This window comes from Pelophylax lessonae, assembly GCF_965119305.1.
Source record: "Pelophylax lessonae genome assembly, chromosome: 1".
Lineage (NCBI taxonomy): Eukaryota > Metazoa > Chordata > Amphibia > Anura > Ranidae > Pelophylax > Pelophylax lessonae.
Window position 1 is genome coordinate 478,038,197 of NC_138768.1, and position 19,365 is coordinate 478,057,561.

Genomic DNA, 19,365 nt, shown 5'->3' on the forward strand with positions numbered 1-19,365 from the left:
ACGTGTCCCAGAAGATTGCAGGGAGGGAGGGGGAGAGGAGAACTTCCGTTCAGGGCGCCGTTGCGCTCCGAGCGGAAGTGGGAGCGGGTACCTGTCAAAACTAGGTACCCTCTCCCCCCCAAAAAAAATGACATGCCAAATGTGGCATGTCAGGGGGTTAGCATACCTAAAGCGGAAGTTCCACTTTTGGGTGGAACTCCGCTTTAAGTATAGGAAACTCTTTCTTCAGAAGAGGTGACACCCGAGTCAAAGCTTTGCCTTTATGTAAGGAAATGAGGAAAGGAAAGGAAATGCCCATTTACATAATGTGCTGAACAAGAACGTGAGAAAAGGTTTTCGCGCCAATATACATACAAAAAAAAAGTCTGAAAAAGTAGATGCTCAAACAAGAGTATCGTGTGCAAGAGGCGTTATAAAAAAGCCTGTTTCCTGGCAACGCACTATAGAGAAGGACCCCTGCTCTATGTGTGAAAGCAGTGGTCTCTCTGTAGGGGTCTGACACAATGTCTGCTGAGTCATTAAAGGTCTACAGACAGAAAAACGCATGCTCTCTGTTATTTGGACAGTTATAGTTTTAAATTAGCTAGGGGCATGTCATACTTCTGTAGAAGGACCACTGCCTCATCACAGAAAGCAAGGGTTCTTCTCTACAGTATGCTGGCTGGGAAACAGGATTTTCTACTCCATAAATCCTTAACATATATATAAAAAAAAAAAAAAAAGAAGACTTTGAACACATTTTGTAAAAGTGTATGAGAATCCTAACAATAAACTTATCCTATTTTCCTCCTTTTGGTCTGCTAAATATATGATACTGTATCATTTAAAGTGTATATATATATATATATATGTTATCTGCAAAAATTAAATGTTGATTTTGCCAAAAACCTTGTGAGTTAATAACTTCCTGTGCTACATACCTGTACACAAAAATGGGTAAGCGAGGAATGACTACATGATGTTCTTTAGGAATTCAGTTATGTTGTCATGTCAAAGAGGAGGGAAGATGCACACTATATTTCTGACACTCCAACAGTTATTTTTTTCTGTACTAAAGTGCAGTTTGTTTCAGTTATTTTCATGTTTCTTTTTTCAGTTTGTGCTGGCGGCTTCACTTTTTGATATTTAATTAGAGCAGGAAAGGATCTACAGAGATAATTTGTTATTTTTCTGTATTGGCAGCTTGTTTGGAGGGATAAAAGGTCATGTATTTCAGATGCACTACATAGGTTTTTTTGCCTTGTCATATGGATGCACCTGGAATATATTAAGCTGATATGAACTAAAGGTTCAAATGGGCTTTTACAAAATATTAATTTTGAAATGTATATATATACCTACACATCAAATTTATTCTAAAGCCTGTAAAAAGCTAGACTAGAATTTAATTTCTAATCTATAAATATTGTTACCTGTAAAAATAAGTATTTTACTCATAAGGATGCTGTACATAGTTTGCTTTAGGTTTAACCCTTTACTGCCACAGACATAAGGGGTATGGCGGAAAAGAACTACCTGCAGCTGGCTGACCCTTATGCCCACTGCATTCTCTTAGGGTTCTTTCACATGAGCGATCCGATCAGATCGGCCTGTCAGTTTTTTAGGTGGATCTGATCAGATCCTCCATGCATCCCTATGGGGCCGCGGATATCATGTCCGCTGACACCCGCTGCCATCTGCATCCGAACCTGTCCATGAAATCCGGACAGATGGAAACCCTATTTTCCATCCGTCTAGGGGATCGGATCGGATGAGAGTGGACAGGCAGTCCGCTCTCATCCGATTCCCCCATAGAGATGCATAGGGCTCTGACACCTCCCTCTCCGCACACAGAGTGGAGAGGGAGCTGTCACTTGCCTGCTCAGCGGGGATCTGTTCATCGATCCCCCGCTGAGCAGCACGGATCCGGACCGCATGAAAGAAGCCTTAGGCTATAAGTTCATGGTTACTTCAGCAACCATGAACCTAAAGCAGAAGGGTCCTGTACACTCTGGTGATTCATGAATATTCATCAAAGAATGGCGGAGAACTATATTGTCTGAAACATGCATCATGTTCTCCAAAATTCTTACACTCATAATTCAAATGCTATTCATCCACTTCAGCTCCAGAAGGTTTTACCTCTTTAAAGATCAGGCCATTTTTTCGATACGGCACTGCTGCACCCAAATAAAATTCCTACAAATAGAGCTTTCTTTTGGTGCTATTTGATCACCTCTGCGTTTTTTTTTTTTTTGCGCTATAAACAAAAAAAGACCGAAAATTTTGAAGAAAAAAAAAAAAAAAACAATATTTTTTACTTTCCGCTATAAAACATTATAAAATTATTTTTTTTCTTCAATTTAGGCCAATATGTATTCTGCTACATATTTTTGGTAAAAAAAATCCTGATAAGTGTATTTTGATTGGTTTGCGCAAAAGTTATAGCGTCTACAAACTATGGGATAGATTTATGGACTTTTTATTGTTTTTACTAGAAAAGGGCAGCGATCAGCGATTTTTAGCGGGACTGCGACATTGCGGCAGGTAAATCTGGCACTAAGTGACACTTTTTGAGGACCAGTAACACCAATATAGTGATCAGTGCTAAAAAAAATGCACTGTTACTGTATAAATGACACTGGCAGAGAAGGGGTTAACACTAGGGGTGATAAAGGGGTTAGATGTGCTCCTAAGGAATGCTTTCTAACTGCATGGGGGATCGATGTGCTAGAGAAAAAGAGAGATCTGTGTTTCAGCTCAGCTGAAACAGAAGATCTCACTCTTACTCTGTGACAGAACAGCCGTCTGCCTTGTTTACATAGGCAGACGGCCGTTTTGTCATTCTCCCGCTGATTGGCTCCCGCTGTGTCTAATCACAGAGGGAGCGGTGCTCCGGCGGCGTGTGAGCGTCCCGAGAATCCCTGCACAAAATCACGTACCTATACGTGATTTTGCACAGCTCGGCCACCCTGCCGTGGTATATATGCAGTGGGGATCCGGAAGTGGTTAACTTAGGTACTAAAGTATTTTAATGATCAGAAGGCAAGCAATATGGTGTAATATAAATGAAAAATAAAAAAATGTTAGCAACAAAGACAACCACATACATAACTTGTTATATCCTACAACAATTACCACAACATTTAAATGAATTACTTTTTGTAGAGAAGTATAGCAATCACGATGCAGATAATGAAAACAACAGCTAAAACTGGTCCAATAACCCATATCAGGCCTTCTTCACCATCAGTAATTGGTTGAGGATCTGGATCTTCTACTTGAATGGGATCAGAATATGGACTAGCAGCAAATATCTTCTGTAGGAAAAAAAGTACAATACAAATCACACATTATAATCTTAATATATTAACAGGTTACATAGTTAGCCAGGTTGAAAAAAGACACAAGTCCATCCGGTTCAACCAGAAAAAAAAAACAGTATTGAAAACCCAACCATACAATCCCATATACACAATCCTATAACCGCTGTTGATTCAGAGGAAGGCGAAAATAAACCCCAGCAAAGCATGATCCAATTTGCTACAGCAGGGGAAAAAAAATTCTTCCTGATCCCCGGAGAGGCAATCGGATATTTCCTGGATCAACTTTACCTAAAAAAAATTTTAGTACCCATTTATATTATGTACACCCAGGAAAGAATTCAGGCCTTTTTAAAAGCAATTTAGTGAGCTAGCCAGAACCACCTCTGGAGGGAGTCTATTCCACATTTTCACAGCTCTTACGGTGAAGAAACCTTTCCGTATTTGGAGACGAAATCTGTTTTCCTCTAGACATAAAGAGTGCCCCTTGTCCTCTGTCCTGACCTTACAGTGAACAACTCCAAGTTCACTATATGGACCCCTTATGTATTTATACATGTTGATCATACCCCCCTTAATCTCCTCTTCTCAGGAGAGAATAAATTCAGTTCCTCTAATCTTTTCTCATAGCTGAGGTTCTCCATGCCTCTTATCAGTTTGGTTGCCCTTCTCTGCACTTTCTCCAGTTCCCCGATATCCTTTTTAAGAACTGGTGCCCAAAAGTGAAATGCAAATTCCAGATGAGGTCTTACTAATGATCTGTACAGGGGCAAAATGATATCTCTCTCTCTGGAGTCCATGCCTCTGTTATTACAAGAAAGGACTTTGCTTGCTTTGGAAACAGCAGCTTGGCATTGCATGCTATTATTAAGCTTATGATCTACCAGAACACCCAGATCCTTCTCCGCTATGGATTCCCCCAGTTCTACTCCACCTAGTATGTATGATGCATGCATATTCTTAGCCCCCAAGTGCATAACTTTACATTTATCTAGGTTACTTAGGTTACTCATTTATTTAGGTTACTTTAAAAATAAACAACACATCATAAAGGAATGTAGTAAAATGAAGGCGGGGGCTCAAGGTAGGGTGGTGCTTGCCAAATATACTAGTCCAACCATGCATCAGGTCTGTCCTAATAGCTGCCGATTTTAGCCAATTAATTTCCCGTTCAGATCTTATATCAAAGAAACTGGCGCAAGAAATTCTTGCAACAACAACTTCCTCACACCAGCTAAAATCAAGGTCTGTATATTGTATGTGTATTTATACACACACACCTCAGTAATACCCCTGCATTAATATCAAGTTAGCACAAACACTTTGATCCAATTACGGTGAAAAGTCAGATGTTAAGGTCTAAAGACAGGATGAGACGTAGGAAAATTGTGGAATCACCCTGCACTAATTATATAATCCAATCCTTGGTGTCAGAAAAGCTTGAAAAGCGTTAATACCTATTACATGTACATACTACATTTACATGGCTGGAGGTGTGAATCGTTGTCAAAATACTGGGATAGAGATGTTAAAAAAGCACTACATATGGAAGACAGATGGGTGTAGATTTACTAAAACTGGCGCACCCAGAATCTGGTGAAGCTGTGCATGGTAGCCAATCAGCTTCTAACCTCAGCTTGTTCAATTAAGCAAACAATATGGGATAATTCCCCAACCTGCGTAAACTGGATAAAACTTGCTATCCTAAATATGGAGCAGCCTATAAATGGTGAAAACAATTTAATAACCGCGCTCCCAAAACATATATGCAAGTCTAAAAAGTGCTTATACAAGTGTAGTGTCACTTTTAATTAAATATAAAAATTGTAAAATTAAAATACAAACAAATAAAAGAGCAGTGTCCATGAAGTGCAATGTCCACAGATACAGCCACCAAGTATCTTCAAACAAATCGTCTTATAATTTCCACAATAAGTGGAAGTAGATAATCCCGTGTCTTCCTTCACCAACATTCAAGCACCCATGCCACTTATCAGAACTGGATGACCCCCATTACAGGCAGTCATACAAAGTAAACAAGGGATATCACTTTCCTGGTCCTGTATAACAGGTGCAAAGTTTAATAGCAGCGACCACCAATATCAAACGGACCCTCGTTGATCGAATTTATAAATAATTGTTCAATTAAGTGTTGGAAAAAAAAAAAAAACCTGGAAGCTTATTGATTTTAATGAAATAATTTGCCTGATTTTGCACTCTCCAGCTTTAGTAAATAAACCTCCTGGTGTCCGCGGCCTTCGAACCTGTTCAGTAAGGGTTGATTCAGTCTGATGTAGACTGATTTCTCTACACCTCTTGCAAATCAGTTGTCTTCTGTTCACAATGTGTGCCTCACTGTCCTCAAAAAATTTCCCTTTTTCCTCAAGTGTAGAAAAACACTGAGGAGTTGATTTACTAAAACTGGAGAGTGCAAAATCTGGTGCAGCTCTGCAAAGAAACCAATAAACTTCCAATTTTTTTTTGTCAAAGCTTAGCTGCCTCAGCTCCAGATGGTTTACCCCCCTTCATGACCAGGCAATTTTTTTGCGATACGACACTGCGTTATTTTAACTGACAATTGCATGGTCATCCGACAATGAGCCTAAATAATATGTATGTCCTTTTTTTCCCACAAATAGAGCTTTCTTTTGGTGGTATTTGATCACCTCTGCAGTTTTTATTTTTTTGCGCTATAAACAAAAAAATACAATTAAAAAAAAACAAAAAACTATTTTTTACTTTCTGCTATAAAACATATCCAATAAATGTTTTTTTAATTTCTTCGTCAATTTAGGCCAATATGTATTCTGCTACATATTTTTTGTAAAAAAACATCCCAATAAGCATATATTGATTGGTTTTTGCAAAGTTTTTTTACTAGTAATGACGGTGATCAGCGACTTATAGCGGAACCTGAAGGGGTCCCTGAAGAAGAGCGACATCGAAACGCGTAGGGTCTTCAAAACCACACTTCAGGTTCCTCCATGTCAAAATGATCATTTGATCTAACATTCAAAAGAGTCGCCCTAATTTTTAATGTATTTTCACAATTGTGCAACTGCGTAAAGTATCTGCTCTTTTGCCAATTTTTGTATACTTTATCTACACTTAAATAAATTATTTTCTTTTCTATACCTACCTGTGTCGTTACCCGTTACAGTCCCAATCAGGGGGATTCTTTCCATGTGTATGCTTTTCATTAGCTAAAGGGATGAGGGTTTAAAACGACTCAGCACCTCTTCAAATCCATCCAACTTCCACACCCCTTCTTTTTATCCATAAGTGTCAAAGGCTTTTGTTGATATTTGCATTACGTGTATGCAAAGAATATTTGCAGTGCTGACCCTTCTTTTTCAAGACCTCTGCAATTGGCCCTGGCATGCTGTCAATCAACTTCTGGGCCACATCCTGACTAATGGCAGCCCATTCTTACATAAATAATGCTTGGAGTTTGTCAGAATTTGTGGGGTTTTGTTTTGTTCACCTGCCTCGAGGATTGACCACACGTTCTTTATAGGACCACTTAGTTATCACTTTTGCCTTATGGCAAGGTGCTCCATCATGCTGGAAAAAGCATTGTTCCTCACCAACCTATTCTTGGGTGGTTGGGAAAAGTTTCTCTCAGAGGAAGTTTTTGCAATCAGAAAGGATATTCATCAGAGAAAATGACTTTGACCGTGACTTGACAGTGGCCCACCATCCACCGTGATCTAAATTGACCGGGTACACTGAGTTCCAGTATCCAGAGATGTATTACAAGAGGCATCCCATGATGTACTGTGCTGAGTACACTTTTTTTACAGTAAAGGAAGCCAACATGCGAGCAGCTTGGCAGAAAGGCCCACTAGATATTGATGGAGCTCAGACTCAGCTTTTCCCTGATCTATGATGATACACTATCACCGGAGTCTGTCGAAACCTCTACTGGAACTAATACTTCCTCAGGAGCTACCTATACCTGGGAATATCACCTTTGTCTTTTGGGGTAAAAAGGAAAATCGGTCCTTCCCCCTGTACAATCCATCCCAGCTGCAGCAGCTATTCCTATTTCTGGATTGCCAGGCCATTGATGTTGCGGACTGGACTGCTCTTCCTAGATCATGGAAAACCCTGGGGGCTCAACATACGCAATTGCAGTGAGAACAAAGATCCAGATTATGTTGCCCTCACCAACAGACAGCCCGTGTGAACCCGGATGATCATGAAGCTTAAGTCTGTTTCCCGCATGCATATTTGCCTTTGGTACTTCACCACTTACTGCATGACTTAGGTTCCTAATTTACCTAGCCTCAGCGGTCTTCTGGAAAGGTGACTTTTTCATTAGCCCTCCACAGCTTCTTGACGGCGGGTCATGGGCGAACTCCCTATTTGACCGATGACTCTATTGTTATTGTTAGCTGAGTAAGCCCTCTCCTTTACATTGTGGATATGGAGCGGATTCCTTGTGTTCTACAGTGAGCTACTTTCGAAGTTCCACCATCTCCCCCCCCCACAGGTTAGCGTTATGCTCACCTTACTGAAGGTGTTACTGCAAATTATCATCAAGAGAGTTCCTTTAGATCTCAGGTTTTGTTTAGGTTTTCTTTCTTTATGCTATGCTTTTTTATAGGCATTGACTTTATGTTATGCTCTTCGAATCTTTCCTGGGACAAGTGTGTTTATGTGGGGCTTTGCTGGTATGATAAATGTTTTTCAGTGTAATTGTTACTCTTTCTTACAGGGCTCTGGTCTGACCGCTGGAGAAGCAGCCGAACTGCTGTTTCATTTTATAATGCACCTTGACAGTGAACATACGTTAGAGGGAGGTCCTGCTGATACCCTTCCTCTGGGAGGAGTATGGACTTCGAGGACCTCACTCTAGGATTCACATGCCTCCTTTACAAGCATGTCACCTCTGACACTGGCAGCACTCTGCGGTGGGTGGTCTCCAGCTAGCAGACCAGTAGCCATGCCTTTCGGTAATGTTGGACCCAGGTTAGTACAGTTTACTGTTTTTAGGTTGTCTTGTTTAATTATTCCGCTGTGGGGGCACCTTAGCAGCCTGGAGGGTTAGTAATAAGATTTCTTATACTGTGCCCCCAATCCATAAGGTGCTGTGTTACTGCATCACCAAGTGGTATTCGTTGAGGGAGCATATTAACTTGGATTGACTCTTCCCTGTGTTAGGAGGAGAGATACATTTTGGGGGTTTATTATTCAGGAGGTATGCCACTTAGAGTTGCAGTCTGCCCTCTGTATTATTCTGTATGTCCTGAAAAAAATAAATACACCCAATACCATATCTCAACAGGTCCAATAGTGGTGTGGTTAGTTATCTCAGTCTCAGTATATATCTTAGTGTACTGCCTTGGTTGGAGGACAGTTAGAATCGTGGCATTATTTTTCGATTTCAGTCTGACGAGATCCAAGTGTTGGACACGGTTAGACGTTTCTCCTTCCTATTGCTAGATCCTTCTATAGCAAACTTTCTTTATCTCCTCTGTCTGCTTCTCCTTCCCCTTTTTACCCCTTCTTCCTCTTCTCTCCCCCCCCCCTTTTTTTCCTCTCTCATTAGCAGATCACCCAGGGGCTCAAAACCAAACATGACCTGCTTAGCCTTTACCTTTTATAACGTGAAGGTCTCGAAAAACGTACCAAACTACTAGCTGAATTCTGGAGACTCGTATTTCAGATAGCATTTCTTCAGAAAACGCATTTTAAAAGGGGTAATATTCCCAAACTGGGCACCTGCAGGTTCCCCAAGGTTTAGTACAGTGCTTCTCCCCATTTGAAGTCCAAAGGGGTTTTGATTCTGCTTTCTAACCAGCTTATTGGGGACCACTACGGTCGTTTCTTAATAGTTAATATATAATAATATTAGGGCTCCTTTGTGAGTATAAAGTTACTTTGTCTTGTCTGTATCTACTGAATGAGAATTAAGTCTCCGCTCTGATTCCTTACTTGGCTTTATTAGAGCAACACAAGGAGGGAATAGTCCTAATAGGAGGCCACCTAAATCTAGTCCTAGACCCAGGACTAGATGCATCACGGGGGGCTTCCTTTCTGTCACACTCGAAACTGAGAAAGCTTAAACCTACATGCTACATAACCATCAATTGATAGATAGTTGGATGACTATCAACCCCCAAGATTCATACTATGAATGGTCTAAAGTTATTGGTGTACCCCAAGGTTCAGTGTTGGGACCTTTACTTTTTAACCGCTTCTGGACCGCCCACCACAGATATACTGCGGCAGGCAGCCCCTCCTGCGCAAACTGACGAAGGGCTACGTCGGTCGCGCGCCTGCAGCTAGGGGACGAGCGCGCTGCCGCAATTGCTCCCCGCTGAGAGAGAAGAACGGTCAGCTGTTGTAAACATAGCTGACCGTACTTCTCTCTGGAATGATCACAGAGCCCCTGTCATCCTTCTATATAGGATCACAGGTCTCTGTGTTCATTTCACAAGCCCCGCCCCCATACAGTTAGAATCACTCCCCTAGGCTCACATTTAACCCTTTGATCACCCACAGTGTTAACCTCTTCCCTGCCAGTGTCATTATTACAGTAACAGTGCATATTTTTAGCAATGATTACTGTAGTAATGTCACTGGTCCCCCCAAAAGTGTCAAAAATGTCAGTTAGGGGTCCGATCTGTTCGCCGCAATGTCGCAGTCCCACTAAAAATTGCATATCGCCGCCATTACTAGTAAAAAAAAAAATAGAGAGAGAGAAAGACATCATTTTTCCCCTGTACAAATCATTAGTAATACCTCACCCAGAATATGCAGTTCAGTTTTGGGCACCAGTTTACAAAAAGAATATTGGGGAACAGGAGAAAGTGCAGAGAAGGGCAACCAAACTCATAAGAGGCATGGCGGAGCTCAGCTATGAGGAAATATTAGAGGAAATTAATGTAATCTCTCTTGAGAAGAGGAGATTAAGGGGGGATATGATCAACAAGTATAGATCCAAAATTGGTCCATACAGTAAACTTGGTGTTGAGTTATTCACTTTAAGGTCATCACAGGGGGGCACTCTTTACATCTGAAGGAAAGGAGATGTAATCTCCAAATATTAAAAGGTTTCTTTACAGTAAGAGCTGTGAACATGTGGAATAGACTCCCTCAAGAGCTGGTTCTGTCCAGCTCTTAAAAAAAAAAAAAAAAAGGCTTGGATACTTTCCTAAATGTACATAACATAACAGGATACTAACAGTTATAGGTAAAGTGGATCCAGGGATCATCCAATTGCCTCTTGGGGAATCATGTTTTTCTGGGGGTTTTTGCCTTCCTCTGGATCAACTGTGGGTATGCGATTATGTATATGTATGTTGTAAAAAAACATTTTTGTTTTGTTTTCCCTTTTTATTGGTTGAACTAGATGGACTTTGTGTCTTTTTTCAACTAGACGAACTATGTAACTATATTTCACACAAAAAAAAAAATACAAAGAGAACAGATTATATATTTTTTTCTTATCACAAACTTCATGGTATAACAGACACATATCAGGAAAACAAAATGTTGGGATACTCCCTTAGGATTTTCTCTAAGGAGAACCAGTCAACCCTACTAAATGCCTTCTTGGCATCCACAGATAAGAATACTTAGAGGGTTGATAGTGCTGATCAATTGTATAACTTAGAGGGATCTAAGAGAACTTGTTTGTAGTGTCGGGAGAATTATAACTTCCCAGAGGGGTGGGTTCTGTGTCAATGAACATGGATTTTATGGTAAATCAAAATTCCCATTTTCTCTTTCATTCACTGACGGACACAGCTCCTGATGTTCATAACCATTGGGACGTCCCAAAGCAGTGTTAAACATGAGGGGTGGGAACAACAACAAAAAATTCCCAAGGCTATATATTAGTCAACCAGGCAACAGGAGCTCAACCAAACAACTGGAGCCCACCTCAAAAAAACAACACACCCTTGAAGAGGATCAGGTCCTTCTAAACAGCATTAATGCCCTCTCATCTAGCTCTGAGCCCTGAGCTCCTTGGAGAAGTCCCGTTTTGAGCGTCTATTACCGGATCCCCTTATCCATTCAATCATCTGTTGAGCTGGTCGTTTTCCACCTGGGAACCTGAGCTGAGTTCCACATCCCTGCCTGTTTAACCATTGAAGTTGGTAAGAGTATCCATACACACCACTGGTCATTAGGTCTGCATGTTTGGTGTCCCTCTTTTTCTCTGTTTCTTATCCATCTGGTAAGCAGCCATCTTCATTGGTTTGACACCCCACATACTCCTTTGCTTGCTCCCTATCCATTCAGTGTTTGGTAAGGGGTACCTATGGAGTTTATTTGGTGATTGGTCCCCCATATGCACTGACTCTCCCCTCACGAGACCTGTTGTGTGCACATCACTTGGGTGTTTTTTGTCCTGTTTTTTTGGTTTTACGCTATGGCGTTTGCCTTGTTTTATTTTTCATCACTCAACCTACACGTTGCTGGAGTTCCATACTGACATCATAAGGTCCCTCGATCCCCATTATCTGAGGCGTATCTGGAGTCTCCTTTTACTGTTTGGCCTTATATTATCCTATTTCTGGTAAGCGGTACCTGAACAGGGCCTGAATATCAATTTTTGGTGCTTAACTTCTTTTAAGTTGGATTTACACTATGGTGTCCATTTTCTTTTACTTTAATGCCCTCTGCTGAGAAGCCCCAATGTCATTGGGTGAATAGTGTGTCCCGTCTGTGAGGATAATTGAATATTCATCACTTGGCTTCTCTATATCAACTATTTGGTAAGGGGTACCTGCACAAGTTTTCACGACTTTATTTGTCATTGGACTTTTTTATGGACTATTTCAGTTGATGGTTCAACATACAGCGCAGCTTATTTTTTATTATTTATTTTGGGGTATCTGTCGCACTTGAAGTTGCTGCTTATTGTTTTGAATTAGCGCAGTTGTTTTCCTTTTATTTCCTTCTAAACAGCAGCATGCAAAACCTTGCTGCCAAAAGAAGCATCTGCAGATGCAAACACATCCACTTAATAAAACTTTGTAAAAGTGTGCACCGATGACCAGGTGGTCGCCTTGCAAACATGTGTCACTGATGCCTGATGATGGAAAGCCCAGGAGGCACTAAGCGCCCTAGTAGAGTGTGCCTTGACAGGGAAAATAGAACCCTGACCCCTGATGGAATAAGCCTGAACCACCTTCTGTCTGATCCATCTGGAAATAGTTGCAGAGGAAGCGGACAATCCTTTTCGAGGTCCATCCGTGAGCACAAAGACAGAGTCTGAATTCCTAAAAGACTCCGTAGCTGCCAGGTATACCCTAAATGCCTGGACTACATCCAAGGAATGCAAGGCAATTTCCTCTGGATGTTTAGGCCTGGGACACAGGGAAGGCAACATAATGTCTTCATTCATATGAAAATCAGAGACAACCTTTGGAAGGAACGACTGACAGGGGCGAATAGCCACCTTATCCCTGTGAATCACCAGGCATGGTGAACAACAGGGTAACGCCGACAGTGTAGGCACAGGTGATAGCCACTAAAAAGGTCACCTTCTGAGACAGCGTAAGCAGAGGAATGTCCCAAATATTTTCAAAGGGAGGCTTCTGTAGAGCTGAAAGCACCAAATTAGGATCCCAAGGCGGCAACGGAGCCCGCACATGTCGGACACTCTGAAGAATGGTACGCAGCTCATCAAAGAACTCTTCAACTGGAATCATGGCTGCCTTGTTTAATCTGGAAACCGGGGGGGACCACCACCAGTGGCACAGTCCCCTTCTTAAGAAGGGACTCCTCATAGGGGTAACGCCTAGTAAAGCGCTTAGGGACCCCACGGGGGTGCTTTGGTCATTCCCACTCTTTAGCGACAATTCTATCAAAATAGGCAGGGAAAGGAAACACCTTTGCCGCTTTGGATGGCTTGTGAGTGCCAAAGGGCACCTGCGCCTCTATCGCAGCTTCAGTTGCGTCCTCCATCTTCAGGGTCTCATGCACAGATACAATCAGTGCATCCACCAGCACCTTTTTGTGCGCGATCCCAGATGTGGAGGAATTATCCTCACAGGAATTATCAGAGGATTCCAGGTGCATAGTTGCAGACCCAGCAGGGTGACCCACGTCTGCAGCAAACCACAACAAAATGGCAACTGAACTACACAAACATGGCCGCCGTGTATAGAAACACACAGGCTACAACAAAATGACGGCCTCTGCACGGCACCACAACCCTTAAATGAACCCAGCAGGGAGACCAGGCCTCAAGGGCGGATCCAGGCAGGACGGGGGCCCTGGCAGGAGCCCCCACCAGGTAAAACCCCCCCCGCACAGTCAATCGTTTGGTCGGGTGCCTGAAGGAAGGAGGGGAACCTGGGGGTCCAAACATCCCAAGGAGGGGCCCACGTCCACCCCAAAACCCTCCAGGGAGAGAGGGGGGACAGCTACTCACCATACCAGGAAACAGACGGGCACTGCTCCAGACAGAACCCCTCTCCATCGAAACGGGGGGGGGGAGCTCAGACTCGGGCCAAGACCCGGTCGTATGTGACCTCGCGAGGCCAGCCTCCGTCCAGTGGGGCTATGTCGTGGCTGAACTAGCGCGGAGCTGAGGTCTGTGCGCGCTCGCTGGCCAGACTGGGGTGACCACTGGATCAAGATTATCCAGCCCATGGCCCAGTACGGGAATTGATTGTAGATCTCACAGGAAAAAATTCATGAGGAAAAAAACATTTTATATCTAAAAAATGTTGCCAGGACCAAAGATCCCAACAAGGAAATAGGTCCTTATTCCTGACTAGGCAGAAAAAAACTGAGTGGCTATAGCAGAGAGAGGAAGTATACCCCCTCGGACTGCCCATGGGTGTAGCCAGAATTATTTTCTGCCTAGTGTCCTACTCCTGTAGGGGGCAGTATAACTCAATGGTTATGAACATCAGGAGCTGTGTCTGTCAATGAACGAAAGAGAAAAGGGTATTTACTCAAGAGATGAACTATAATTCCACCACTTTACAAAATACTGGTTCAGCCACATCTTAAGTATGCTGTTCAGTTTTGGTCACCAATCTTGAGGAAGAATATCCTTTAACTGGAGTCCAGAGAAGGTCAGCAAAGCTAATACGGGGACTGAAAGAACTCAGTTGTGAGGAACAACTACAAGGGTTAAAATAAATTACACAATTCCCCCATCCACATATTTGTGGTGGATGGGGCAATCACTCCTACTGTGCTAATGTGTTCTGTTCTATAACTGGCGGCACTGATTATTCTGGAAAAACCCGACAGGCTGGTTGCACATAAGTAAATTGATAGATGTATTTTGCTTTTACAATAAAAGCACTGTGTGTATATGCATATCAGATTTCCTTAATCCAAAAAAAAAAAAAAAAACACAACTTAGTCTCACCACTTCAGCACTTTCAAGCATGGCCATGATAAAAAAAACATATTTTTGTCCGATTTCCAGTGCCTTGTTTTCGAAGCCATCATAGATCTTTTGGTCTCCAAGTGTGAAATGTCCAGGCAGAGACTCGAATCGTGCTGCCACATATGGTTTAGGGTACTCCAGGTGTCTTAGGTAACGCAAGCTACGACGATGCTGCTTTGTGATAGTCTGAACTAGCTGTGAGATGTAAAAAGATTTACAGGTTATTATAACTTTCCTCCTTTCAAATCAACCTTAGAGCAATGCAGCATGAATTAAAATGTATCTTCTGTATAGTCATTTATGTGTCTGCACCATTGGGTATCTCCCTTTACTATCTGTAACGAAGACACAACAGGAAGTGAGAGGAAGTACACAATCAGTGAAGGTAAATAACCCTTCTAACCCTTTCCAACTATAAAAACAAAAAGGTTTTGGCCAAAGATATACTCTAAATACAGGAAAATTATGTATGGATGTAAAGCCTTCTTCACACCTACTTGTACCTCCATGCGAATGCCGTGTTTGCTCACATGGGGATGCACAAGCATTCCATGCAGGCAGTCACATTCATTGTTATAGGGACACAGCCCCTGCACACACACAGCTGCAGCACCTAATCTGACAGCTGTGTGGCTATGAATGCAGACAGTGTGAGTTCGGGGCTGTGCACTCACACGGTTGTCTAATTGCTGTGCACCCGCTCTATCCCAAATGACATGAAAAGGACTGGGGGACATCCCCAAGCAGGCAAAAACAGCATTCGCACAGGCATGCACTTAAGTATATTTGTGTGAACAAGCTGGCCCTCGACATTTGTGCAGGTCTGAGTCCCTGAACACACGCAGTCTCCATTTGGTACCTGCACGCTCCCACATGGCTGTCAAATTAGGCTGTGCCGTGTCTCAACTGACATAAATGGGACTTCCTACACGGGAATGCACAGAACACCTGTTTATCCTCCTGTGGGCAAACACAGCCTTTCATGTGTATGTGCTTAATTTGATTGAGGCCTAAGTACAGAAAACTATTGGGCAACAGTTATTAGGTTAGTCACAGGCCCCATCACAAATGCCAGAAGACACATCCAAGGGGGCAGAGACTATGATGTATTTCTTTTTCCCTGAACTAAGCAACATTTATCTAACTTCCATGGGCACAATTAAACTATCAGAAATAACATACACCATTTAACCCGGGCATGTTTTCTTAAAAAAATCATTAAGTCTATGTTTACATAGAAATAGACTAAATACCTTTTGCTGTCCTGATCTTAGCCTCCTGTAAATAATGTGCATATCAGAACTCACACCGGAAGAAAGAGGGGGCAGTTTAAAGCTTGGTATACACTAGTAACATTTAGAATGAAAATTTGTATGAAAATTCTTAGAAAATTGGAATATTGATCAAAAGCAGTTCAAGATTTTATTTGTTTTTTGAACGTTTGATTTTGAAATAAATGGACTTTACCAAACGAAAACCACATTCATTGATTTAAAATCGTACATTTGAGCAAAACTTTCCATCCTGCTCCTTCCAATTTTCTCATCATTGTGGTTGAAAACAAAATGTCGATTTGACTCCAAAATTGATTAGAAAAATTAGAAAGAAACTTTCTTACAAAAAAATGATGAACAAAATTCTACTAGTGTATGCCTTAAGGCAATCCCAATGCTCTTGCAGTGCACTATGCGTTCAGAAAACGGTCTATAGACCTGTGTCAATGACCACTGGGCTTCCACTGATGACATCAATGTAAGATGCTTTTGAGATTAATTGGGGTCAGTTGGCATGTACATTTTGGAGGGAGCTGACCTCCTTCTGACCTGCTTCAAGTGGATTTTGCATTCTCACAGACTTGCATGGGAATGCAAAACTCATTTGAAATGAACAAATCCCTTTCACACAGGCCACACACGTTTTCAGAGGAGAAATAAGAGCCATCATCATCAGTGTGCTGCTTCTTCTGCAAAGTCTGAGTTTGCAGCACAAAAAGGAAGTGTCCAATCTGGCTGTGCTATCAGAAAGGTGTTCCTGGACCACATGGCTGGTTAAACAGAATTTTAAACCCTTTGACAGGTAAACAGTTCCATTATATGTATTTCAACTGCGTATTTAGCTGTCTGCCTGTAGTTCAGTATTTATAGGTGACCTAAAATGAACTTTCTTATAAAAGTTTAATCTCTAAAACTATGCAACTGACAATGGTTAATGAAAATATACTTTTTTAATACCAAAAAATAAAATAATTCTTCACTGTAAGCAAAACTAACTTGTTCAAATTACATTCATAGCCGCTAATACTACAAATATGTATAAATGCAAAATAAATAACTCTCAAATTATTACAATTGGCAGCTACATTTATCAGGAAGAAGTTGTCCTGCAGAATGTATAACTGAGTGGTTAACCTTAGTGGTTACTGTATGTTTATTGATTTATACTCCATTACTAGTAATAAAAAAGTAAAATTTGTCTGAACTTGACAGACATTTGTCATTTTAAAACATTACTATATTAATATGTTCAGTTTATCAACTGTAGAGGAAGCTTCTCTTGGACATGCCACACAAAACAAGTCATGGTCCTCTGCATCACCAACTATCGACAATGAAAGAATACCACTGTGTAAGACTGTTTCCAAGTTGTTGGCACTCAAAAAAAAAAAAAAAAACTGTTCCAAATACGGCAAGAACTAGCAAAAAAGTAACTACTTATCGGCCAGTGTCAATTGGCTTCATAGTCAAATCCAGTGTGATTCTGACATGACTCATAATTTTTTGCAGGTTAATTTTATTTGACCCGCTTCAAGCTGCTTTTGCATTCCTATAGACTTTCATGGGGCAGGAAAAAGTTCTCTATGTCAACTAATTCTTGTTAACACTGGCCCTGTATAAAGGTTTACTAACCTGCTCTAAATCCATTTCTTCGGGGCTTCCCCAAGGGTTAAGAAATTGCCCTCGCAGTTTCCTCAAAGGCACTACTACAATATAGTAATATCTGAAAGAAAAAAAAAAGTGATGAACTTTTAAAGATAAAGCTTTTGTAAACTTATCAAAATTCATGGTATAATTTATTCTGCAATCACAGCATTCATTCAAACAGTGTTCACATATATAGATGTTTTCACTACCAGACAGTTTTTTTCAATATATAAAACATCCTCTAAACACACTATAAACATATCCACATTTTCATAATGCCATACAGACCTTACAAAAGCAAAAATGACACCAATAACCATAAACGTCAGATTATTTATTGATTACAAATCCACAGACCAAACATTAACAATAGTGCATTTCAGCCACAAAACCTTAGTCTAAGGCAGCCTTTCTCAACCAGGGTGCCGCGGCACACTAGTGTGCCGCCAGAGGTCCTCAGGTGTGCCTCGGAATCATGGGAGAGAAGGGCTATCAGGTGAGCCCAATGTCCGGATCCCCTGCCAAACTGTACATCGGCACTGTGAGGGAGCTCCTTCAGCTTCAAAAGTGAAATTAAAGGGAAGAGGAGTGTGCTATGCCCTCTACTTCCCCTACAATGCAGTACCTGGCTGAATGAGAAAAAGGTACTGTGCTACGTTTTAAAAGGGCTTTATACATGTATGTGTTTGTGTTTGTGCGTTTTCATATGCGTGTGTGTTCACATCTGCATGGCTGCATGCTACAGATAGGGCAGCCCATTCATTTCAATTGGCTTCCCTACCCGCAGAAATGCAGGGAAAGAAGTACCTGACCCTTTTTTTTTAAATTGCGCAGCACCAAAAAGCACCCCATGTTCTCCAATGTGTGGGGTACCATTAAGAATTATTGGCACCCCTAAAAAGCAGAGCATTTGTCTGTGTGTCAGGAACCAGTCTGATTTTTTGCATGTTCCACAACATACAGTAAAATTAACTGAACCTTGGACAGGGGTGCCTCAAGACTGAAAATACTTTTTCAAGGGTGCCCCGACTGGAAAAAGGTTGAGAAACACTGGTCTAAGGCCACATTCACACCTGGATATTCAAGAAAATTCGCAAAAAATGTGCCAAAACGTGCATTGTTTCTTAATGGCACCCCAAATGCGGCTAATAGATGCACAAAATTGCACAAGGCTCACCACCCAAAAAAGGTACAGGAGTTACTTTACCATGTTTGTTGCACGTAGGGGAAGCCCAATCAAGTGAATAAGCTACCCTACTGTTGCAGTAAAAACACAAAAAAGACATGCAGGTGTGAATGAAATGTGTTAGCATTCTTGTTCTCTCCAAGGCTGTGACGTTTAACCACTTGCCGACCGAGTACGGTAATAGTACTGCGGCAAAGTGGTTTGTTATCGTCTGACGACGTAGTATTAACGTCGTCAGACACTCCCCCTTCTGGGCGGCGCTTGCGCGCCGCCGGAGGCTCGCTCCCGCTGTTTTCATTCACAGCGGGAGTCGGGCCAGGGGAGGAGCAGCGGCGATCGCCGCTGCTCTGCCCCGATCGCCGGGGATCTAGTGTGGAGATCCGCCCGCTGTGTGTAAACACAGCGGGCGGATCTCCATAGTGACAGGGAGTGACAGATCGGACTGTTCAGCATAGCTGGACATCCGATCTGTCCATGACTCACTCAGTCACCTCCCCCCCTACACGTCAGTAAGCACCAGGCATACATTAACCCCTCCCTCTCCAATAAAATTAACCCCTTCCCTGCCAGTGTCATTTTTACAGT

General features: G+C 41.9%; 1 protein-coding gene across 12 annotated transcripts in view; it reads right to left on the bottom strand.

Moving 5' to 3' along the window:
- PTPRS (protein tyrosine phosphatase receptor type S) overlaps window positions 1–19,365 on the bottom strand; it is a 540,344-nt gene that overhangs the window by 190,953 nt on the left and 330,026 nt on the right. For 11 of the 12 annotated variants that reach the window (XM_082243959.1, XM_082243967.1, XM_082243958.1 and 8 more), the window contains 3 exons: window positions 17,580–17,670; window positions 14,653–14,868; window positions 3,139–3,299 (listed from right to left, as the gene is read on the bottom strand). In XM_082243959.1, the coding sequence (XP_082100085.1) occupies window positions 3,139–3,299; window positions 14,653–14,868; window positions 17,580–17,670 (468 nt within the window). The remainder of the gene's footprint in view (window positions 1–3,138; window positions 3,300–14,652; window positions 14,869–17,579; window positions 17,671–19,365) is intronic. The other variant, XM_082243960.1, reaches the window with a different exon arrangement.